The sequence below is a fragment of the Lepidochelys kempii genome, chromosome 9 (assembly GCF_965140265.1).
Source record: "Lepidochelys kempii isolate rLepKem1 chromosome 9, rLepKem1.hap2, whole genome shotgun sequence".
NCBI lineage: Eukaryota > Metazoa > Chordata > Testudines > Cheloniidae > Lepidochelys > Lepidochelys kempii.
This window is the reverse complement of record NC_133264.1, coordinates 35799985-35826026: the sequence shown is the minus strand read 5'-3', so window position 1 is coordinate 35826026 and position 26042 is coordinate 35799985. Positions and strand designations below refer to the sequence as shown.

The following is a 26042-nucleotide window of genomic DNA, read 5'->3' as shown; positions in this document are numbered from 1 at the left end:
AAACTTGACTGTTCACCAAAACTGCCTGTTCAGAGGACAAAGAAAGTCAGCCCAAGGGATTGTGGGGTACTTTTGACAGACTCACAGAGCATGCTTCCTGTGGGGCTGCAGTTACACTGCAAAACAATAGGGCTTGAATCCTGGGTCCCAGCTAGACTCAGGCTTGGACCATCCACTCCCTTGGAGCCTTGGGACCCTGTGTCTGAGCCCTGGCTTAGTGCAATTTGTGCATAGACTGAAGGGGGGGGTTAGGCTTAAGCCTGAGTTTGAACCCTGAGTTTACAGTGCAGTGGGTACAGCTTAGTATTTCTCAAAGTCCTCAATGAAAGCTGTTCATCCCTTTATTACCATACGCATCCACTTCCATCCCTGATAAAACCCAAACGTCAAAAGTACCACGCGTGTGTGTGCGCGTGTGTGTATCTGTGTGCGTATGTATAAAGACATTTAAAAATCATGAAACTCTTGGCAGGAATAAGAAAAATATATTTAGCAATGTGATTCAAAATGGTTTCAAAATAGTTCAAAACTAGTTTGAGAAATAGAGACGTCTGCTTAAATGGTGGATTTTACTACAGAAAATCTATATAGTATGTGTCTTTTATAAATCTTTTGTAAAACTGTAGTACTTTTATTTTTTTAAAAGATATTTGAAATCTTTGAATTGCTCCCTTAGCCACCTTTAAATCTAACTGCTAAAGCCTTCACATTTTATTAAGGCCTTCAGTTTAAATTACTGTAAAATCTCTGATTTGGGATTATAATTTTTATTCCTGATTTTATGACAAATATATTTATATATAATCTAATATTTCTATATTTACAATTAAACTGTATAACCCCATCACTATTTATAGCAATTGAAGATACCCTCTATTTAGTTTTTAGGTTTAGAAATAAGTTACTTAAGGGATAAATTTAGTTAGCTAAAGGGTAACTTTTTTAAATTTGCGGTGGGATTTTCAAAATTTCTAAAGAGATTTGGATGCTCAGTTTCTATTAATTTTAAGAGCAAAACATAACCTAGTGGAGTTGTCTGCTTATACCAGGAATGAATTTGGCCATTCATTGGGATTTTTATGTTAGTAGCTACATTGTGGCCAAAATTTTCAAACTTGGGTACCTAAAGAGAGGGTTCTAAAGCTATAATTAGGCACCTAATTAGATGTGATGAATTTGAAAACTGCTGTGCACTCAAACGTTCCACTGAAACCAACTGGAGTGCCAGTTCAGCACCTTTTAAAATCATTTCAGAGTTTTTATTTAGATACCTCAACAGGGAGACTAAGTGTAGGCACCTAGGTTTGAACATTTTGGCAGGTATGTATCTGCTATTTGCTTGGACTGCATTCTGCAGTCATCCTGCATGCATAACACTCCATTCAATCCATTTATCTGGAAGGGCTGCAGAATGTTGGTATCTACCCATAAAAGAAAACTGCAGGAATTACGTCAACCTAAGGTCAAAAATCATTTATGTTCCCAAATCTCTGCCTGAAACAGACCTCAATTATACATCTGAAGATAGTGCAATAGCAATAGAAAGTCTGCTAAAACTCCTCTTTCGGGCTAAAACTCCAAAGTCAGAAGGCCTGTGAATTGGAACTTAACCATGTTTTGGGAAAGTGAGCAATCTGGACAAGTGCAGATTTGAATGGAGTATGAACCCACATTCATTAGGGCCAAATTCTCACTTTGAATCCACCAGACATAAAACTCTGATATCCTGCCCTTTCTACCTACGGGGACTCCTAATGACTATGGCAGGAGTTTACCACACTTAGCTTGGACGGCCATACAGATCTAACAAGAGAATTTTGCATTTAGCTTGGTCTGATTAATTTCTGTAAACTTTCTTTTCCCATATGCTCTTCTGTCCGACGGGAATCCAAATCCATATGCTAGCTCCTTGGAAAGCACTAGGATGAAAAATTCAGCTTTCTCTCTATCACTTTGTGAACTAATTCCTTGGCATGTAGTAGATTTGAAATCTTTGTGGGTGGATGACGGCAGCTTGGAATCTGAATAAGTTCATTTTTAAGGTGGTTAGCCACCCCCCCATATATGTTGTCTGAAAGATTATAATGAAATTATAATCCACAATTCAGTAGACACCAAGAAGGATCAGAAAATCTGTATAATTATCTAAATCTTCGGATGCTTAACTAAACCTCCAAACCTTCTGAAAATAGTACATCACACATTTCCTTCCTGTCACAACTGTACAGTGAAATGCTCCAAAGGGCAGAAGCCACAGACTCTGCAAGACCCTGTGGAGAGGGTTGCATTACAACTATTATTCATTGCATACAATAATCTTACAATATGTGCAGAAATTCACAAACACACAAGTCTTTTTAGCAGTCACTACTATAAACTACAACAAGTTCCCATTAGCTTGAAAACATGCATATAAACACGAAGCTCTTATAAATTTACAGTCGGAAAGAAGACCATTAATAAACAGAAATAAATAATTTGCAAATAGAAATTGCTAGCCCTCATTGTGGCTTTCAATAGCATTTCACCCAGCTAAATCAAATGGGCTGAAATGAATGAGTCGGAAAAGAGCATTATAGATACAACTGTATTGTAGGTTTCAGAGTAGCAGCTGTGTTAGTCTGTATCCGCAAAAAGAACAAGAGTACTTGTGGCACCTTAGAGACTAACAAATTTATTAGAGCATAAGTTTTTGTGAGCTACAGCCCACCTCATCGGATGCATAGAATGGAACATATAGTAAGAAGATTTTTTTAATATATATATATATACACACACACATACAGATAAGTTGGAAGTTACCATACAAACTGTGAGCGGTTAATTAGTTAAGATGAGCTATTATCAGCAGGGGAAAAAAACTTTTGTAGTGATAATCAAGATGGCCCATTTAGACAGTTGACAAGAAGGTGTGAGGATACTTAACTTAGGGAAATAGATTCAATATGTGTACTGACCCAGCCACTGCCAGTTTTTTATTGTAGTTTTAACTGTGCGTGTGTGTGTGTGTATGCGCGTCTCACTTTGGTTCTGTGTTATCATCATGGTTGGCTACATATCTACATGATGACATAAAAGACAGGTATACAGAAAACAGCATGAGAAAATCTGAAGGCTGTTCATTTCTCTAATTCAGTCTGCATTAAGGATGTGGATAAGACAGATACTGCATATGCTCTGGGCAAACTGAGTGACTCAGTCAACATAACTGGATACAGTGGTCATGCTTAAATTCTTGCCAATTGCATTAGATAACTGAGTAACCCAGGATAACCAAATAATGTGCTGCTCTTTGCAGCACTTCCCTTTAATTCCTGATGGTAACAATATACTATATATTATAGGGATGCTGCCAATTTTTAGGTAACATTAACAAGTTATCGGAACTGGCAAGGTTAATTGCTGTACTTGGAGTATGAGTACTTAATTCTCCCTACCCCACTTTCCTTAATGCTTATGTTTATTTTCATTTGCTCTTTTCTCCCCACCCTTGTATTCAATTCCTTAGACATGCCTTTGCCTTCTTGTCTGTTGGTAAGTACAGGGCACACTTTTGAAAGAGCACAGCACCTGCCATCAGACCCAGATTTTCATAAGCCTTCAGCTACCAGTTAGGCACCAGAATCACATGGCCAGCTTTTCAGAACAGCTTCAGCATGTTGGGTACTGAACTCTTCCCAAAATCTGGCCATCGGTGTCACAGTGGGAGTTGCCGGGTGCTGAGCACTCTGGCTGGGGCTGAGATGGAAGCTGGACTCTTTTGAAAATCTGGCCCTGAGGTGATAGACTCCTTGTAGTATGACCACTGAATGACCTCCGTTTTGCACTATTGTAACTCCATTCACTTCTATAAAAGGAATTAAATGGAAGGAAAAAGAACAAAATGGCAGAACGGGACAGAAAAAAAATGAGGAAAGCTTGTATTTCAGCTGCTTATGTATTTATCAATAAATATGGAGGAGAACCTGCACAAGAATGGGCCAAGAAGGGAGGCCTTCAGTGGAGCTTGAGAGGAGCAGAAAAATTAGTGGCTTATTATTTGAATGAAAGAATGTCTTTGTTACACACAGACATTAAAATAGAAAACATATTTTGAAATGACACGATAGTTTCGTTAACTGAGACCATGACATTGTCTCCTCTTCTACTTCAGCAATTTAGGCTCATGAAAAAATCAAATTCTCTTGGGACTGCTACAGTATATAGAATCGTTGAAGAAGACGTAATTTCATAAATAATTCCTCAGATTTTTTTTTATAAACAGCTGCTGCTTCTGACTGATGTGTATGGACCTCAATCAACATTTCTTTTTAGGAATAAAAAAAAACAACCCTTAAAAATCTATAGTCAAAAAAGAAATTGAGTAAAGTCTGTCTTCAACTTTTTGGTCACGGTTTCACGAGGTTGAAATAGGCTTTATTTTTTGTTTATTACATATACAGGTAGGATATGGGTTTTCTTGGCCATATTAAACATGTTTAAAGAAATGGATCTTTTAAAAATAAATAAAATTACTGGCACCTACTCTGGTCTGTATTTAATAGACGCCACTGATAAGCAAATCAACACTTGCTGCATTTGAAGACCTGGAGTTTAATTATTTGCTCCAAGTTTTGAGTGCCACAGAACTTTCTAAGCCACAAAAAATTATGTCTGTGAAAATTAGACCTCTAGGGCCAAATCCTCAATTGTTGTAATCTAGCATATCTCAGTTGAAATCAATGGAGCAGTGTCAATTTACACCAGCTGTGCATCTGGCTATTAGACACAAATCTGACATTTGTAATTACAAAAGCCCATATTCAAAATTGTACAGTCATCTAGCAAAACTGGCAATATATTATAAATACTGCTTTTTTTAAAATATGTAAACTGCAGAATGCACAACAGATTGATGTGCGCCTAGAAATAATAAAAATAGAAGTAAAAACATTTAACCTTGTGCTGTTTTCCAGAAATCCAAATATGCATTACTTTCAGTCAAATTGCATAAATACAATCTGTTGAAATTTATCTGAGTCCTTTAGAGTGGAGAGATAAATATATGGTACTCATATATTCCTCAGTGAAAATAATAATGAAGTAATAACTAGCATTTTAAACCAAAACTAACCAAAACTAGCCAAAATTGATCACTTTGGCAAAGCAGGTCTGTCTGCCGAACACCTAGGCAGGATAGGTGTGCCTATGCAAATAGGGTCTGCTCCTGAAATCTTTTCCCCGGTGCATGATCAGATGTTAAGGGAGAGCTCATTCAGACCATGCTTACGTACACGTGTGCATGCGAGCTCTCATCAAGCTAGTATGAGTATTAGTAGCGTAGCCCTGATAGCAGGGTTGTGGCGGCAGAGGCACGGATGAGCCACGCTGAGTCCACACCCACCATTTTGAGGCAGGTTTGTATTTGGCACAGCTCAGCGGTGCCTATTCTGTCATTCCCTGTGCTACCACGGCTCTGCTACTGTTTATACTCATGCTAGCTCTCAGCGTGACTATGGGTACTAGAGCAGGAGAATCATGCCCCTAGCTCACAGTGTAGATGCAGCCTCTCTCTTTCAGAGTCTGACTTTCCGTTGTACCTTCCTCTGGGTATGTGACAGTGTGGGCAGTCCCTCTGGCAGGCTGATCAGGGAATCTTCTCCTCTGAGAGTGTTAATATGCTGCTTTTAGGACTTCACAGCTGTGCCTGTACACAAAACTGTGCGTACTTTGAGTTTCATACTTGTAAGCTGGGATAGAATTCAAGTGCTTCTGTAGTTTCAAGACCCCCAAAATTCAAAGTACAGACCCTCCATATTTTCTATATAATAGAAAATGTTCTTTAGGACCAGCATGTTTATAACACAGATTTTCACAGATCAGATACAGTCCATTGTAGGGACTAGTATATATGTGTGTGTCTATTCAGAATACAGTCAAAATTAGCTTGTTTAAAACAAATTGTAGTGAAGAGAGGTAAAAAAAAGCATAGCAATTGTACAATATAGAAATCATTTTTGCATTTCCAAAGGCAACCAAGCTGAAACAATTTCCCCAATTTTACCATAAGCAAAACTTAATTTTGCTAGCAAATGTCTGCTTTCCATTTTCAAAATTAGAATGTGTACATCAGAGCTACAGAAAGTCATCGTTAAAAGAAGACCTTTCCAACCCTTGCTCATGATCTGAATGCTACTCCCAGGATCTCCTGAGCCACTGTCACTGCTTCTTGACAAGAGACTGAGGTTAATTAAATGCATTATCTGGACATCTTACAGTAAAACAAGTTAGCTGTAGAATCTGTGTTATTTTAAGAGAGAAGATGGTGGGAACTGTGCATGGGGGTGAAAAGAACAAAGAAAAGAAATAAGTTCCTGCCTTAATTTCTGAAATCCTTGCAACACTTGTAGCTACTATTGCCCTTCTTAACGTTTCTTAAAATGTCTTTTCCATACCAATCTACATAATAAAGAATAGCAATTTATTGGGTTGACTAAGTTGCTTATACATGAGCTTTGAAGTATCTCGACTTTCTAGAACTTCTGATTTGAGTCCCAGCAGCGTGATCCCAGTCCTTAAGTGCAGTCATTAAAGGACTGCTCCAAAGGCCAGGGAAGTCAGAGGAAAGACTCTCACTTCAGTGGGTTTTGGATTAGGCCTGCATTTTGGCAATGGAGTAAAAGGGCTTTACTTCTTGTGTGAAAAATTTGTTCCATACAAAAAGCCTCTCTGACTCAGCATACTCGTATACTCAGACTATAGATACTAATATGGGGGATAGGGAGAATTAGTAAATGTGACTAGCTGGAACATTACACATAACTTTTGGCCCATTGTATCCTCTTAGCTACCCACAGTCTCTCCATAAAAAACCTGCCAGGAACATCTTACCTCAACACAACCAATGACATGGGCCTATCATGGATGGGCAAACCTCAAATGTTCAGAGATATTTTATTTGGTTTATCCAGCTCACCTTGATCTGGATATTGAGCTGGAAAACTTGTGGGATTTCCAGAACTTCCTGGGTTCAGCTGAGGCTGGAAATAGAAATACAGGAACACAGAGAAATAATAATAATTTTTATTACTGTAATAAACAAGAAAGGGTCAAGTTCAACTGGGCTTTAATTTTGTACAAAGGGCCAAGCTGCTTTTAGTAATGAGTGGATTCATCCATCCATAATAATTATTTGGTACAAAAATTAACATGCAATTAACATCCAATCATGCATTAAGTGGGAATAGGAGAGCTATTGATAATCTAACTTCAGCTGAAAGAAAAAAGCCTCATTGTTTGAACCAGACAGACACGGGTAAACCTTATTCTGATGTGTGATTTACATCCATAATTTAAAAAAACAACTTGTTTTGGAAATGTGAATCTACTGTAGCACTGAAATATATTAACTCAAGATAAAGGGACATAAGAAAGGCAGCATAATGTAGGTGTTAGTTTGTGACTGGGAGTCAGTAAATCTGGGTGTTACTCTTTGGTCTGCAATTAACTTGGACATGACCTCACAAACATTTTCACATTGCCTAAAATTAAGCACATATGTTAAGCTTGGAAGGATCAGGATGCAAATTGGTGCCAGATTTCCTTACTCCTTAGTCATGTGCTTCAACCACTGAACTGTGGTATAAGGAACAAAATACAAACAGAACATTTCTGTTAGTAATGAAAAGGAGGTGCTCTCATTGGTTGAAAAATTAAACCATCAAACAAAAATTAGCATTAATAAATGTGGTATACTCAAAGCGGTTAGAAAAATTGCAATTATTTTCCAGGAAAAACTTTGAATAAAATCAAACAATGTTAGTTTCAGTTGAAAATTTTCATAGACTTTTTCATTTATCATCTAAATGAAATTTTTAAAAAGTGTTCAGATTTTATTTGATTGAAATCCAAAATTTAATTTTTTTTTCATATATTTGATATTTATTCACCTCTTCTCTTTTCACCCTTTCCCCACTGGTAAAGTGGGGGCGGGGGAGAGAAAAAAGGAAAAATATAAAAGATGAAAAAAAAATTAAATTAGAACAGAAACATGAGTTTGTTTCAATTTCAGTATAAACAAAATGTTTAATTAATAACTAAATGAAAATAAAAATGTTGTTTTGACCAAAAAAATGGAAAATTTCAACAGTAAATTATTCATGTAAAATGTTGGTATAATTCAAAAAGTTCTATTTTGTTGAAAAACTATTCAACTAAAAATATTCAACAGCTCCATTAGTTTCTATTGAAAGAGACTGCATTTGCAAGTGAGGCTGTAAACTTGTACCCATGAAGTCTGTGCACTCACCTTTTTGTTAAAGTGACCCTATAATTCAGCTTCACCAAGTCAGCACCACTTTCTCTTGTGCTGTCCCAGGATATCTGAAATGTCCTGCTTTTTCACTTCCGCCGTCAAAACATTTTCAGTTGTTTTTGAGTGGAGATTTTTAAAAATAAAAGTAGAAAATGTTTGTTCAAGACTTATTATTTCATTCATAGATTCATAGAATATCAGAGTTGGAAGGGACCTCAGGAGGTCATTGATTGGAATGGACCCTGTGCTTACCAGGAATCCATCCAACGGTGATGAACAGTGTTTGGAGCAAAAGGAATTGTTGAATGAGTGTAGACACTAACCAAGTTCTTTTATTCAAAGTGAACGTTAATACCAATTATTCATTCAAGCAACAAGTTGTTGGAAAAAATCCTTCACGCTGAGGCTGTAGGAACATAGTTATTACCAGACTGGATTGCACCTGTGGTCCAGTATCCTTTCTATGACTGGGGCCATTACAAGATGCTTCATAGGAAGGAAATCTTGCAGTAGGCAGTGGTGGAATCATCTGCCCTCCACATTAGGTCTCAAATAGTTAGAGGCTGGCTTAAGACCTGAAGCATGTGGTTTGATATTCCTAAGTGGCAAAACAGTCTCTGAGCCCCAGAATAATATATGTATCTATGTTAACATCTCACAACCAACCATTTATTTTCAGAACAGTATAAACCACAATATATTCACAGTAATTTCCAGCAGTTCTTTCTCACAGTAGAATGTGCATTATTTCAGCCCCAACAGCACCACCCATTGATGAGTTCACAGCTACTATTATTTATATTGTTACAGTAGAATGTGCATTATTTCAGCCCCAACAGCACCACCCATTGATGAGTTCACAGCTACTATTATTTATATTGTTACAGTATAAAGAGACCAATCCCTACTTTCTTATGCTAGGTTACTATAAGAGTCATAGAGTTTAAGGCCAGAAGAGATGACCAGATCATCTATAGAGAGAAGAAGACACAGTACCTGCCCCAAAGTGTTTACATGCTAACACTTCAATCCTGAAAAGACACATGTGCTCAACTTGATTTCAGTACGACTACTCATGCTAGCAAAGTTTAACACATGCAGGATGGGATCCAAAAAAGATAAGTCAAAGAAATGATAAAAATAGACAGACAGTAACCAAGAAAAATGTTTAATGAGGTTAGATGCATGTCTTATTAGTTAGGTCTTTACATTTGCTAGTTTTAGTTTATATTAAATTTTAAACTTTATTATTTATTGTAACCCATGTCTTTTTCCATTTCTGTGGGCCAGATGTGATATACTTATTCCCACCGAAGAGTATCTTACTCCACAAATAGTCCCACTAAAGTCATTGGCACTACTCTGAAGCTATTGCAGTTATGAAATAAGGTGCTTACCCAATAGGAGCCAAGCTGTCAGCATCTGGCCCTATTTTTCTATTTGAAAGCCATTACCTATTTTTTTAAATTTATCTATTTTTCTACTTTTGAAAAATGTTACCTATTTTCTGACTATTTCTATTATTGTCCTTCCCTGTTTTCTTTTTTTATGTTTCAGCTTTAATTCTTCCCTAATTTCTATTTTGGAATGACCCTAATGCTTTATTTTTTATTAACCCTTCGTTTTCATGGAATTATCATCCTATTTCTACTTTTGATTGTGTTTTGTATAAATTCGCCCCTGCCAGTGCCCTCCTTTACTCTCCTACATCCCCCAGAATTCCCCACTTGTGGCCTTGAGGCCTAGCTACAGAAAATCAGCCAAATAACAGGTAGCCTCCAATTCTAAGCTTCCAAGGTCTGTCTGCCCCTTCCCTATTCCATCTGTTAGCAGGTAGAGTACATATCCACTGTATTTAGATGTGAGTAAAAACTCACATTCCAGAAGCGGAGCCAGAATTTGAACAGTGGCAGAGCCAAGGGTCACTGGTGGTACCACCTTCAGTTAAAAAACCACCACACATAAACCTAAAGGCTGCTGGGGTGGCGGTGGGGGGTGCCTCCCTACTAGCTCTGCTACGCTCCATTCCATGGGCGCCTATGTTGAATTAATCATTAGATGCATTTCAGTCTTGTCTCCTTGAATGTTGGGTGGTTTCTGAGACTCTTTTTCAGGCACTCTATTGATTTTGCATGGAACTAGGTCAGAACTGCTTTGAATTGAGCTGCTCCAATTCTCACTTAACTGTGAGAAATGAGTATTAAAAATTGATATGAAAAGCAAACTTCTGCTTAATTAGCAACCAGATAAAGACAGACTAGACAAGCCACAAGCTTAATAAAGATCAGAAAAAGGCTTTCGTTGGCACTGTAATATATTCATAATTGTTTGTTATAAATATAATTTCTTAAAGCATTGAATCTTTCCTTTTGCAGAATTTATACCCAGTTTATTTTCTCTGTGGTGTTTTTGAATATATATTTGTACACGATGGTCTGCGCAGATCAGACAAAGAAGTGCACATCAAGAAGGTAGTATAATACTTTGACATTATGAAGAAGCACTCATTCCAAGATTTTAAAGTACCTTATAAAGATGAGTAAAATTTTATCCCCAATTTACAGATAAATAAATTGAGGCACAAAGGTTAGAGGTAGGATTTTGAAAAGAGCTTGGCATTGGCCTAACTGTACTCACTCTGGAGTCAATAGTAAAGCTCCCCTTGACTTCAATGGAAGGAAAGTAAAGCCAATGTTAAGAGCTTTTAAAATCCATCTCCAAGTGATTTACCTGGTTTCCACATCAATATCCCAATCTTGCAAAGACTTATGCACATATGTTTCTTTAGGTACCGTGAGTAGAAAAAATTATTCCCCGGATTAACAGAGTTGTATGCTTTAAATGTTTTTTTTTATATTTTAGATTTATAAAAGACAGAAAAAAGAAAGAATGAATAAAACATGGATTATTACTTTATTAATTACAGATTACAGAGAGAAGGTTAGCAGAGCAACCCTCATGTGTAGTTCCTTCACACTATTGCTTGTTTGTCTCTTTAAAAATGATTCTGCTATTTGTTAGATAGCATTACAATAAGAAGCCATTATGTCCTAGAATTAATATGTGCTTAAGCAGCTTGTGGCAGGCTGGCCACATAGAGCATATTTGTTGCAGTGATAGCTTTTTAGGTAAAATGTGTTCCCTAGCTCCGATTGTCAAATTAGTTTGGTCTAAACAGTGGCTGATTAGCTGCGTTTCTCAGGTTGTTTAGAGCTTACAAGTCCTCAGAACCACAAATCACATCAAAACTATGCACCCATTAAGAGATCTTTTATAATGTTCAAACCATACATGTCAATTATTTAGAAAATGTGTACTGCCTAAGAGATTTTAGCTGCCATCTTTTTCATCAAATGAGAAGGCCTGGGATTTAGGTGAAATAAATGTGGAAAGTGACCATCTCTTAATATTGAAATACAGTGATATGTGGAAGTGCTTCAAGCATTTGAACGCCGGTATGGGAATCTCACTGAAGGGGTATCATAAATATTTAAAGCAACAAATGATTTATTGAAATTTACATTTTATGTACTATTTTGGGAAGAATTATAGACCAATAAAGACACTTTCCATAATGATGTTCAGTTTTCAAAATTCAGCGTTTGACTGTGAAAAGATTTACCTTTAGACATGTGATTCAAGGAACTCATTAACACAGAGCTTTTATGGCTTTTGCTACCTCCAGCCATCTGAATGAGATAATAACAGCATAGTATATCTTAAATCCAATTTGCATTATTTTGTGTCATTTAAATAATAAGTGATGAGCCCTCTGTAGAGTATATGTTACCTACTGTCAATATGGGTACACTAAGCACTGAAGTCCTTCCACAGCTTTTGCAGGATGGCACAACTATTCCTTTAAGTCTTGGCTTGTCCCAGCTAAAATTATCAACCACCCATAAAAGCATGTGTTTTGCCTTAGATAAATAATAAGGTTATCTCAATATGGGTACTTCACCATGGCTCCACATGTGTGCAGCTTTCTTCTCACACAGTATACATTGCAGGATCAGTGCCTGAGGCGTTTATATAAAACAATGAGTACGTTTTTAACTAGTGTAAGGGCCACTGAGCTGTGGTCCATGGAGTTCCATTTGCAGTAGCGTAGAGTAGTGTAGAATGGTAGACGGCATGAGACAGCCCAGATAACTGTAGAGCTGTCATAGTGACCACAGAATGGTTCCAGTTATGTTCCATGGCCTGGGAGGGGAGCGTTCTGCCCCTCTCAAACCTTCATTGGGCCAGTTAAAATTAGTCATTCTTCACATGTAACAGGAAGTATTATGGTGAATTTACAAAAACATGGGATTTGAGGGAATAATATATATATCCATTATAACCCTGTATGATTATAAATCAGAATATGACATAAGAATTCCTTTGGTCTTAAATTTGCAGTAAATATATATATTATTAATAATATATAAGTAAAATTTTGAAGCTGAAATTATTCCCTCTTGTCATTTAAGTAAAGTAGGGCCATCTTCAAGATCAGGTGACTGAAAATTAATTTTGCCATGTACTTTATTGTTCTTGACATATTACAAAACCAGGTGAAATCAAATATTCCAGAAGGCCATGGAAAATATCAGCATATTGTTTTTCTGACTGTGCATCAGTGTTACTGATAAGTATCATCCAATAACAATGTTTGGGGCCTATAATGGGCTGCATGAGATTATAGTCTGATCCAATCTGCTTTTCATTTTTAGGATTTATTAATTTTTAGATAACCTCAGAGCTGAAGCTCCCCAGAAAAGGATGGGGAGTGGAAATATATGAAATCTAGGCTGACAAGTGAAAACGGATTTTCTACAAAATCTTAAGAAATAAACTGAGACCAGATCTTCAGCTGGGGTAAATTGACATAGCTCCACCAATTCCACAGCAGCTACACTGTTTAATACCAGCTGAGGAGACGGTCCTATTTTCCTCCTCATAGTATTCCAAATATATAAAACACTTTTCCTTAGTGCTGACTAACAAAGACTGACTAATGCAGATCAACTTTAGGACTGTTCAGCCCTAAGACATTCCAGGGCAGATTTTAGCTGGTAGAAACTACTATAGCTCCTACTGAAGTGAATGACCGTTTACGCCGTCTCTCCAAATTAACAGAAAGAGCCTGACTCTGAAAACACTGCTATCTATAATGTTTATGACCAGATGTGGTGCCACTGAAGCAAGTGATTTCACTAAGGCTGCTCATGGTTTTTAGTATTATGCACAGTAGCAAGTTTGCAGGATCAGAGCATTGCATTGCACCTCTTTTCACTCTTTTGCCAGAGTACTTTATAACATCATGCAAAATTGATTGCCTGTTGGGTCTCATTGCTTAATCAGTCTGTTTTAAATTGCCTTTGACTATTTCCACAGCTCAGTCTGTTTGCAGAAAATTGCTGCCATTTGATTCAGCTAATAGAAATAAGAGGTGACATTCAGAAAAATCATTTGCATCAAGTAATAAGTACAAATGCTGCTCTGTAAAGTGAACTGAAGTGTTTTTGATCCCCATTGTTCCACATGCAACTGGAGTGCTTCTTCTGTAACTAAGGGATGACTTTGTCAGTGTGTGAAATTTCAAGTGGTTGTATTCAATCAGCAGTAAGAAGTCACAAATATAAAAGGCTCTCACTAAAATAATCAAAGCATTTACAGTGGCTATTGAAAGATATGGTGAATTAGTTCTTTTGAATGCTGCAATAAGATGAAGGAGTTTGGGTAAAGTTACATACGTTCTTTCCATAACTTCAGTGTGCACATTTACTATTAGTTAGGACCTGAATCTATGAGATTACATGTGCCCCTCTCAATTTCTGTTGGTTTTACTGGAAAATAGGCACTCAGAACTTTGAAGAAGGCAGTCAGCTCCTCCCAGGACTCGACCCTTATTCAGTGTCTTTGGTTTATATTTCCATCGAATTTCTGATATTTGTTCTCCTCTTCCACTTTCCCAGTAACATGGCATTTACAGGAATCACATGTTATTAGTTTATAGATATATTTCTGCTATAATTATGTGTAAATGTTAAATGAATAAATCCCTATGTCATTATATTTCTCTACATAGCTCCTTGCACTACCCTGCCTCTCTAAGAATGCATAAACAAGGCTTGGTGGCAGACATTCCATGCTGAAAGTCCCTGAAAAGCCTGTGTCATGTAATATGGATGCAAACTATTCTTCAGTGCTCTCCCTATGTAGCCTTTTGGGTTACAAAGAAGGGGCCTTCCCCCTTATGATATTTCTCTATTAAAGTAGGCGGTCCAAAAGTTCAAGGAAGGGCAGTAAATAGTTGTTAGATTTTGAGATTATAGTGCTTTTGTGATTACTCTAAATATTCTTTATGTGAATCGTCAGCTTGGAATTGTTTTGTGATATTCTATTGCTTTTTTGTTACTGTGTCCTAGGACCTTTACGCTTGGGGATGAAAAAATGTTCCTGTCAGAAACATTGTTAAAATCCTTATACTTCCTTCTCTTTTCAGTAGCAAGCTTATAAACCAACAGTAATTCATATAGTATCTTAATGATTCCATAACGTACAGCATACCTGCTCATTAGAAATGATAAATTTGTCTTCTCATTAATGTTTTCTTGAGGGATTTTACAAAAAAAAATGTTATTTTTCTCATAAACAAGTTCATCAACAGATTAAAATATTAAGGGACCCAAAATCTAACCGGGTATCTTTGTTCAAGGTACAATAAACAATTTTGTGTATAGTTGTGTGTAGGCATTGTGTACATCTCTGTCTCTCTCTTCTCCTCCAAATTATATAGATAGTTAAAACTGTGTTTACCCTATAGTGCTCCACACAGCGATGCTGAAGTTCAGAAGGGCCAGCATTTCCATTATAATCCCGAATGTTTATAAATCAGGAATATGCCATAAGAATACCTTTGGCCATAAATCTGAAGCATAAAATTCCAGAGGGAATTTTTCATCAAATAAGAAAAAAAATAGATCAGCAGGCTTTGCATAAGTGGATCAAATAGTAATTAACTGTTGTGTTTTAAGTCTCTTTTAAATGCTTCCCCTGTTTATGTTTTTGATACAATTCATTCATAGACCATAGAAAATAGAAATGGAAACTATCTGTTAATTCCATTGAAGGTGAGTTAGTTTTGAAATACGATGCCCCACCCTGTTGATGGACCCGTCATAGAAGAAATGGGGGAGGAGCAAGAAGGGGCTCTGGACAGAATAGATAGTTACCAGGGATGGAAAAAGCTGCTAAAACCCTGGCATCACTGGGGACACCTGCTCTCCCATTTGTCTGCCTTCTCCGCTCCACAACAACTCTTGTGCTTGCAAATGGAGCAGCCACTAATTTGACATCAGAGGGATTATTCAAGTGAGTTGTATAAGCAGAATTTATCCCATAGATTATGCTACTGGCATACTAGAAATACTTAAATTAGTCAGGCACGAGAGATTGTATGTAGCTTCCATTAATGCTCCTGGGAATCACAAGCCCATCAGCTGAACAATACAAAACCTTAGGAAACAACTTGCATAGAAAGAGAGAGAGAGTTCTAGAAGGACCAGTTTGCAGGGACGAGACAGCCATAAAGAATTCAAGGTAATTTCCTAAATGTTAGTTTTAAAAATATGATTTAAAGAGCTTTGATTGGGGCATAATTTTTTGCACAATAAGTATTTTCATAAAATATTGTAGTTCAACAAAAACAAGTGAATTAAAAACTGCCAGTTTTACCCATTTCTCTGATTGTGGTGGTCATAACTCAACCAGAGGGATAATTAAGGATGATCGCTTTTTATACTAGTCTGTTAAAGAATACCATGGTATGAATTTAATTAAAATGCACTAGATAATGGAATGTGGACTTTGTATATTTTGTAGAACCACTAGACGAGTTGAAGATCAGGAGCCACAGTACTGAACCACTACCAAAGTTGGAAAACAAAGAGAGAGGAGGTCACCATGGGACAACTTCCTCCAGGGAGCCAATAAAAGCTCAGGAATGGGATGGAACACCAGGACCACCAGTTGTGTCCAGTAGACTGGGAAGATCCTCTGTTAGTCCAACAATGTTGGCAGGAAACAGCAGCTCAGGTATGTGGGAGTTTGTTTCACAAGCAGAGCAAGGAAAGAAATCTCATGATACCATTACAAATATAGGGCCCAATCCTGCAAGGAGCTGAGCTAAAGAAATTGGAAGTTGAGGGCACTTAGTGCCAGCTTTTTAAAAGTATTTAGTTGCCAAAAGATGCATATAGGTGATTAACTTCCACTGAAATCAGCTTTTCATCTATTGTGCTAAATTCTTATTGAAATCAATGGGAATTAGGTACCTAGATGCTTTGGAAAATCCCATTAGGCACTTATCTGCATCTTTGGGCACCCAAATATCTTTAAAAATCTGTCCATTAGCACCTTTCAGGTTCAGGCTTTATATTCCCTATAGCTGTTTTCTCTATTTAGACAGAATTAGGTCCTTAGTAGCTAATGATCAAGAATAAAATTGTACCATTCAAATATTTGAACAAAATTTGTAAATTACACATAATTTTGAGGGACACTGTGGCTAATAATCCTCCAGATTTCAGTTCATAGAGGGACAATAATAAATTCAAATGTCACATAAGATAATGAGTAGAACATGCTGTAGCATAAACAAAACTGTCATATTGATATACACAACAGATGAAAACAAGAGGTCCACTCTTTTACGCTTACATGTAAATCAGTCCAAAACTCACTATAGATTTCAGAAGTCAATATTAGTATTCATCAGTGTTATTAATCACATTAACTATTATATACATTTATATATATATAATATATATAGTGACTTGATATAATCCATTGAAATAAAAAAAAAACTGCCTATATTTTGTAAAATGTCTATCTAAGCTGAATATAGCTGGCACATGTATAACACTATGAATAATCAATGCAGTGTTACTTTTTTTAAATGTGACAGATCACTAAAAAAGAAGTTTCGTGGCCTGTTTGTTTTCCAGAAATATCCACTTTCATAACAATTGACATAAATAGTTCAGTAATCTCAGTAACAATCGTCTACAAGAGTAAAGACTGTGGATGGTGTCTCATACCGAAACTGATAAACAATAAACCATTTCTGCAGAAGAGATGTTTTTGAGTGAATGGTAGCAGACATTGGTGTCTACATACTGTCATAACAATAGAAGTATGATATCTCTTCTCACTTAAAACACTACTTCAGCGCATGATAAAAGAAGTCTTGCTTCCCAGAGACAAGAAGTCTTGCTTGTTGCTCTGACAACAAGGACTCAGTAGAACTGTAGAACTGTACAAACTTTGCCAAGATGACAAAAGGTTTGCAGCAATCTTTCACTCACTTTTTCCATTATAGATTTCTGTAGTTACTCTGCACTACATTCTGCAGAATATTTCTTCTGGTAGGGAAAAAAATGTCTTCTTTATAGATCCAATCCTGCATACCCCTCATCAGTGTAAATTGGCAAAGTATACCTGGCAAAGTATTTAGCTATTTTTTTTATTTATTAGGATTTTTTTAAATGTACCTATTTATTACTCTGGTGAGTAAGGGTTTGCAGGATTAGATCTTAGGAGTGGTGTGGTGTTTAGATGTTGCTTGTAATTATTAGAATTGGAAGCACTGGCTGTTGGGAGTCTGAAAGGACAGGAAACAGGAAGGAGGGAGGAGGAGTTGAGAGGCTGGGAGTAAGCTACAGAGGGTGCAGCAAAGTGAGTAAGAGAAAAGTTTACCTTTATAGGGTTAGAACCTGTGAATGTTTTAGATAAACTCAAGGGACTTTGTCCTGCACATTATAGTATCATTTACACCAGTGAAAGATTCTACCAGATCAGAATGCCAGGACAGCACAGACTCAAACCCACGGTACATACCAAACTCTTTAGTCGTGCTAGACAATAATATTGATCAGAACCAAGAAAAAGGAAAATTAATCAGAGGGACCCAGTCTCTGTCCATCCCTCAATATGAATAAAGCATAAACAAAATATTTCACTTCCATCCAGCCCTTATGCAGAGGCCGCTGTGGGGGACTTCATTCATCTCACAGTTAAATCATGCAAAACACTCACCGGCTCCAGTCCTAAATCAGCATAGCTCTCTAGACTTCAATGGGTGTCAGATTAGGCCTTACAGTAAGCTACCTGTGGCTGTGTCTTGTCTTTTACTACAAAGACCATCAAAGCCTCAGATGGCAAGTGCAATTGTTAGTATTATACAAATATTTTATTGGCTGAATTAAGCCTCTTTCTTCCCCCCAAAGAGTATCTTTGTGGTTTTTTCAAATGTATTATTTACTACAGTTCCTTTGAGTTGCGCACCCCGGTGAGCCATATACATTTTTCCCTGGATGGGATCCATAGCTCTTGCACCAAAACATAATTGACTTTTCCTCATTGTGGCATTTCATTCCCAGTGCAGCACACTGTCCTTGTGGATTGCAACTGTTGCAAACAAACTAGAATTACAGTACAATGAAAAACAAAAATTAAGGTTTAGATTTATCTGGATAGGTACAGGTACATTATCAAGTCAATGTAATTTATTGTATGTACTGTTAGAACTGTGCTGGGAATCTGGGACCCAGATTAACTTGTTCTGGGGCCTGATTCCAATTGTGTTTATAACAGTTTTACACAGTGTAACGCCACTGACTATTTCGGTGGGTTACTCTTGATCTACACTGGTGCTAGTAAGATTGGAATCAGAGCTCAGGCCTCTCCAGAAAAGATCATGGGCCCTTTTGGTGGGCACACAAAGTTTAAATTACCTTAGGTCACTAATTCCACCTGAATAACAATTTTCACAGCACTGGATCATTCTCTCATCTATCAAATAATTTCTCAGGGACATTTGCACCCTATCTGCATGATACTGTTTCTCTCAGAGAGCTCCATTTGGAAAGCATTGTCAATGATCTTTTACACACACCAGCATTCAAAACATGTCCTTGCAATTTCAGGGCAAAGTCACAGGAGGTTTACAAAATGGGAGGCACATGTAATTTAACTCCAGGAGTTTTGAAGAACATTTTCTGGAATGTTGCTCTCTTATTGCTACTATGTAGCATTTTGCATTACCACCTGCTGCGAGAGAGAAGCATTTCTACATTGCATTTTAAATAGTTTATAGAACTGGTTGTTGGGCGGAGGGCGTTGTTTTATAATCGCCATCTATTAGAAGCTCAGCCAACACATTTAGCATTCAGGCTGAATACTCTGCAGATGATCGGGAAAGGAATGCGTATACTGTACTTAATCAGAGTTTGTGGTTAGGATTTCAAAGTATAATCAACTGTTAACCTCAAGCGCTATGGGAAAAACATTGACACACACAAAAAAGCCCCTTGGGAGGCCGAAGAGATATAGGGCCTGATTCATCCCTGCTATCATGGCGCGGGAGGCAAACTGTCTCAACCTATGCCTGCTTCACCCAAGGAGGATTCATCCCCAGGGGAATGGCAGGCAGTAGCAGAGCGCTCTGAATAGCAGGCAGTAGCATTCTCCAAGTGAGGGTAGCTTTAAACTGGCGGTCTGTGCTCCATTAAAGTCCTGCTGAAAGATGACCCCGGGATGCAGAGATGCATATGCAGTTGAAAATAAAAGTTTGCTTGTATAAACAAATCTGTGTTCATAATACACAGTTCTATCACTTCTTCCTAGATGACAGTGTATAGGCACCTGCCTACCCCTATAGAAGGAAGTATATTTTTGGATAGAATACAAAGGAGACCCAATAAGCTGTGGAGAAGGTACATGCATATAAAAAAAATCTTCAGATTGTGACCCTTTACACATAAGCACTTCACCATTTTATGGCATATATGCATATTCAGACCATAGGAATTGCCATATCAGATCAGAGTAATCATCCATCTGGTCCAGTGTCCTGTATCTGACTTTGGCCAGTGCCAGCTGCTTCACAGGAAGCTGCAAGAAACCTGTAGTGGACTATTATAGAATAACCTGTCAATATGGGCTGTTTCTTCCTTGTCCCCAGCAGTTAGTGGTTGGTATATGCCCTGAAATGTAAGGGTTTATATCCCATCAAATTTTTTTTTTAAATCTATGTAGCTGCAGGTGTTCTTTTTAGCTCTGTATAAATGTCTAATCCTGTTTCTGAATTCTACCAAGATATTACCCTCAATGATACTGAGTTCCAGAGACTTATCATGTATGGTATACAAACATTTCTTTTTAAATGCACTGCTCTTAAGTTTCAACACTGAATGCCTCCTGATGGCGGTCTCATGTCAAATATTTTTAAGAAAGAAAAATATCAAATGATTTCTTCCTATACAGTATTAGATCATTTCCAGTTATATTACAGATTATTTATATTTATTAGGAGACCAGTGAGGTTACGTCAGTATAACAATAATAGATGAAATTCGTTTTAAAATGTGCATGTTCAGTTTTTTTGCATAGGATATACATCTTGTCATGTCTTATTGTTTAATTCAAGATGTGCTTCTTGGCAGCAATAATGCATAAGCAACTTCCATTTTCATGTGCAAAGGAGAGACTGTGGCAGGATAGGAAGCGTTTCTAGTGTGACAGCCAGAGAATTTTTTTTTAAATTAAGATTAGGATAGGCAGAATGATGACTCCTTGGGATGCATAAAAGAGATCTCTTCTGATCAAACCCAGAAATAAACATCCTGCAGAACAGTTGTGTAACGGATGAATGCAGGAAACCACCTCTTGTTGTTATAAAACAAATCTAAATTATTTCAGAAAATTCTGGCCTTAGAACAGAGATGTCTGCTATGTTAGCAAAGAATACACCCTTAATTGAGGACAACGGGCTATGCAGATACTCAGCATCTTTGAAGATCAGGTCACTTATAAATGAGCATAAAATTAGATTTAGGTGCCTAAATTTAGGTGCCCCCATTTGTTAATCTATGCCCTATGTTTTTATGGGAAATCAGGGTTTGCTTCTTAGACACTGATCCTACAACATGATCCCTTATGTCCATGTGGAGTTCCACTGATATCCTGCTCAATGACTTCACTGAGAATGAGTCTGGCCCTTAATGTGTGCTTCATTTCACATGACACAATGTGAAGGAACCGGCTTTTGAAGCTGAGAAAACGATCACAACAAACATTTCATCAGTAAATATAGCAACTAAATATTTTCTAAATATTTGTCTTTGACATAAATAAAATCTTGAAAACAACCCACGACATTTTCAACATGATCTGCTGAGTTCAAGTCACGTGATGCCCATTGATTACAACAGGCATCTCATGGCTGTTCAAATACATGGCATCCTTTGGCTCCCATCTAATAAAGCACTTATCCATATGCTTGGGACTTCCCTAGCATAGCAGGAGATCCTCAGGATCAACTGTCAGCAGTTGAGTGGCTAGTAGCAATGTCACACGGCCACTGTCTCTGTGCTCTGAAAGGAATTTTGCACTTGGAATGGGATGTGGCCTTTGGGACAGAATTATTTAGAACTCCAAGTTCTTACCACCCCAGAGATCCATGTCAAAGCACACATTCCTCCAGTCATGGCCAAAACTGGCTCCTGCTTTGTTGTTAGGCACACACCTGGGGCTCAGCGAGGTTATGTTAGCACTTGACATTGATCTGTCTCCACTTCAGGTTTGCCATCATGCTTTCCCTGGAAGCCAGCCCTCCTCTTTGCTGGCAAACAGTTTGGGACCCCCTTGGGGACAGCAGCAGAGAGTTTTCAAACTAACTCTGTCTGTTTGCTCCCAGAATCAGAATGTGCATGAAGCCACAGAGCACTGTAGACAAGTTCAAATTTGTCATTTGAAACACACAACTCAGAAACTGAATTCACTGAAGGGGAAAGGATGCTGGGCATCATTATACACAGAGTCCTCCTGCAGCTGTTAGGGGACCCTATTCAGAACTTCTTACTCAAGAAAAATGCTCATTGTACTCCAAGTCTGGTCAGCTGAGTACAGGGAATAAGGAGTACACAAGGGACAAAAAAGACATAGCACTGGATACACTGAATATGGTGTGGTCAGCTGTGCAGACAATATCTGACGGATCATTTAGGGAAAAAAATTGCATTCCATTCCACAGCATGAAGAAGTTAGTCACAGCAAAAATTTCTGTTTCATGTTCCCAATTGATTCAGTGTAAAAATAATACCATTGATATCAATGGAACTGTCCCTTAAAAAAGAAATTCTTATTCACCTAAACTTCTGGATGTGAAAAAGCTAGATAAGCATTGATTGGAAACTTCCCATAGTAAGAACCATGCTGGAATTTGCAATAGTTTCTGACACTTGAATATATTGCCAGGGAGATAAAAGAAGAAACTAATATTTCATCTGAGTTGGATGGATTTTATTCTTTGATGCCAGATGAAAGGATTGTCTTTGGCAAGGAAACAATGGGCTCTCATTGCAGCAAGTATATCCAAATTGGAAATTACGACATTTTTCTCTGCTTTCTCAAAGCAAAAAAAAAAAAAAAAACAATTCAGAAGCAATGCCTTGGAGTTTTTGACATCAACAATACTAACCAAGGTAATGCTGGATGGGAATCTGATTTTTCTTAACATAGAGACAGTGTAGCATCTGTCCTTAACAGATAAACAAAACAAAAATAAGCCCCAATTTTTTCTCCCATGGAAATCAACAGGAAAACTCCAGTTGCTAGTGTATATTCTAGTAAAGGAAAAATCGGGTGCCTTGCACACAGACAGTGTGAAGAAATAAATGATTTCAGATGTATAATAACAAATTATCTCAGAACAGATCTAATCAACTGAACAGTGTACTGTCCTCATTCAGAAAGGCAAAACATCAGATTATGTACTGGTGCAGGCTGCCAGCTCTCCTGGAGACTCCAGAAGGAGTTGTTTGGGTAAAAGTGGGTGGTGGCAATGGAAGGAAGGTGGCCTGCTGACCTGCTCAGAAAATGAAATGGAGGAAGTGACCCAGCCAGCAGCCACTGCAGATCCTTAAAGGCCAATGCTATGGAGAGGTGTGTTCTGGTCATCCAGCGGCATATATAGAATGGCATTGGGGGAAGATGTTCTTAGCCAGACATGAGAAAGCACATGTCTCTCAGTCAGACATAGGCAGATAAGATATATGAGAAGATACACATCAAAGCTAGACATGACAGACCATCATCATGGGGAGATGTGTGCCTTCAGATAAACTTGGGCTGATATAAACTGTGAGAAGACACGTCTTTTCAACCAGATGAAGGAGATGCATTATTGTTTGTATTACAGCAGAGCATAGGGATCCCAAATAAAATCACGGCACTGTTGTGCTGTGCAGTGTACAAACACAGAGTAAGAGACAGTCCCTGCCTTGAGGTGTTTACAGTTTAAATAGACAGGACCGATAAAGGGTTGTTGGAAGGGATATAACATACAAGCAGAAGAAACACATTCCTCTGAGCCGGACGAAGGCAGACCAATGCCTGGAGGAGACATGGGCACTGCAGTTCTTTCAGGGAGCAACATTTCTCTCAACCAGAGATGGGCAGATCAGATTCCCAGAGAGATATGTTCTTCTAAACCAGCTGCAGACAGACCATTAGGTGGTAAATTTCTCCCAGCTCGGTATTTATCCTGGGATCATTGCAGTAAATTGAATTGTAACTCAGTGGGAAATCTTCCAGGAAATGTCTCTGGGTAAAACCAGGATAGGGAAATCAAATACTTCTGCATCAAAATTCTTTTCAGGTGCCTGAGATCTCTCTCTTGTTTCATAGTGTCCTTCACTTCTGTTAATCACTCCTACTTGGGGAACACACAAGCTGGAGACAACACAATGCAACCAACTTCACAGACTCCATTGCTGAGGCCTGTGTCATGCTATTAAAACTTGAAGTTTCTTCCCTCTACTCTGTGTTCTGCGGCTGACCTTGACTCACTGTCAGCTACTTTCAGATTTCTGTGTGGCCCTCATGACATCACAAATCATGATGTCTTGATTCTGGAAAATCTCTAACTTCCCATTTTCCCCACCTACCCCATCACCCTCTCCTACCTTTGTCCACTTCCCCAAGAACTGTGTCTTCTTTGTGATTTCCCTCCGCTTCCCTCAGCCTCACCACCTTTTTGTCCTCTTCCACTATCTATCCCACTCAGCTGCTGAATGAGGGTATTGGGCCACAAGTTACCCCTCTCAATCACCCCTCACCAATCACTGCCACATTATGCAAGTGAGAGAGTTGGGCACTGGGACTGCCACAGCGTGTGGGTGGAGGGCAGAAGGAAAATTGGACGTGCTTCCTATCTCCGCTGCTCATTGCTCTACTCTTCAGCCTCAGAGATGCTCCTGGAAATTAAAGAGGTTGAGACAGCGAGGTGTGGGGAGAAGTCAGTTCCAGGCCTCTCTCTTGCCATACTGGTGGCTAGTGCCTAGAAGACAACTTTTATTTATGACTCAGCCAACTTCCCAAGACATTGTCCAGGAATATGTGCCTGAATTCCATACCTTGGGAAAATTCTGGGGAGGTTGGCAGGCAGGTGAATGGCACTTACAGGACCTCTAGTTCTCTATGTCACCTCAAGTGTCAAGTTACTGCACCAACATCAACAATCCCATTAATTGGGCATATGTCTTCTTTTCTCTCCCTTCCTAGAGCCTAAAGCAAGCTGTAGATTAGGTCGATCTGCATCCACATCAGGTGTGCCTCCTCCATCAGTTACTCCTCTCAGGCAAGCCAGCGATCTCCAACCCAGCCAGGTACCATCGTTAGCCAATCGTGAATGACTTCATGTGATGCAACATGCCAAATGTTTCTCACCTCTGTGTCTGTCATTTGTTACAGTAAATGATTTTTTGTGTTTGTTTTTACTTTTGTGCGTGTGCGTGTGTCTCTCACTGGCAATGAAATTCTATCCTTCAAGGCTGGTAGAAATTTCTGTGCTGTGAATTCTTAAATCTTTTTTGTCTCTGATTTCCTTCATTCTGTAATATAGATGTAGTGAAACTATATATGTATTGGTTGTTTTTTTTTTATTTTTTTCATGTTTTGTGTACTTTTTTACTGTCTAAAATTTATCAAAATTTGATAAATTTAATCTATGTTTTAGTGTGTTTCTTTTAAATGTCTCGTCTAAAGCACTTGCACCAATGTTTGTCAAAAGACTTGTACATACCTTTTAACTTCTGCCCTGTTGTACTGTAATATTTGTGCCAGTCTTACATTTGTTTTGAGCTTGGTGCATGATTGTATTACACTGTGAATTATCGTTGTCCTTAAAATTGCTCACACGGCAAGTTATTTTGTTTAAATATGGCAGCTAGCCTCTCTTCAACCTAAGGCCATATAGTGCTAATGGGACTATTAAATGGTCTGCTGTAGTTATGTTTATTGTAAATTGTAAAAAAAAAAATGCAAAAAATTCAAAACGAAACTAAGAAAAAACCCTACTTGCTTTAAATGGAGCTACTTTTCTCAACAATACCAAAAATGCCCAATGGACACTTGACAAAGAAATCTAAGTATCTGAACACGGCAAATGAGACCTATATTAGCAACTGGAGAAAAGAGATGAGAAATAAAGACATGGCCAAATGCACATGTAACTTTGTTTTGTCTGCTAATGTGGAGATCCTGCTCACTTCAGTGCACACAAGTGATGAGGTGTTTTACTAATCTTCAGAACTAACTACAGAGATTAGTAATAGGGGCAACGACTGCATTTAAACATTGCATTTATGTCTTCCATCAAACATGAAGCATTTTGGTATTGAATGGTTTTCTTTTATACTTA

General features: G+C 37.9%; 1 protein-coding gene across 6 annotated transcripts in view; it reads left to right on the top strand.

Annotated features, from left to right (window-relative positions):
- NYAP2 (neuronal tyrosine-phosphorylated phosphoinositide-3-kinase adaptor 2) overlaps positions 1-26042 on the top strand; it is a 180881-nt gene that overhangs the window by 117206 nt on the left and 37633 nt on the right. For all 6 annotated transcript variants that reach the window (XM_073359901.1, XM_073359902.1, XM_073359900.1 and 3 more), the window contains 2 exons: positions 16163-16375; positions 24905-25008. In XM_073359901.1, coding sequence (XP_073216002.1) covers positions 16163-16375; positions 24905-25008 — 317 coding nt within the window. The remainder of the gene's footprint in view (positions 1-16162; positions 16376-24904; positions 25009-26042) is intronic.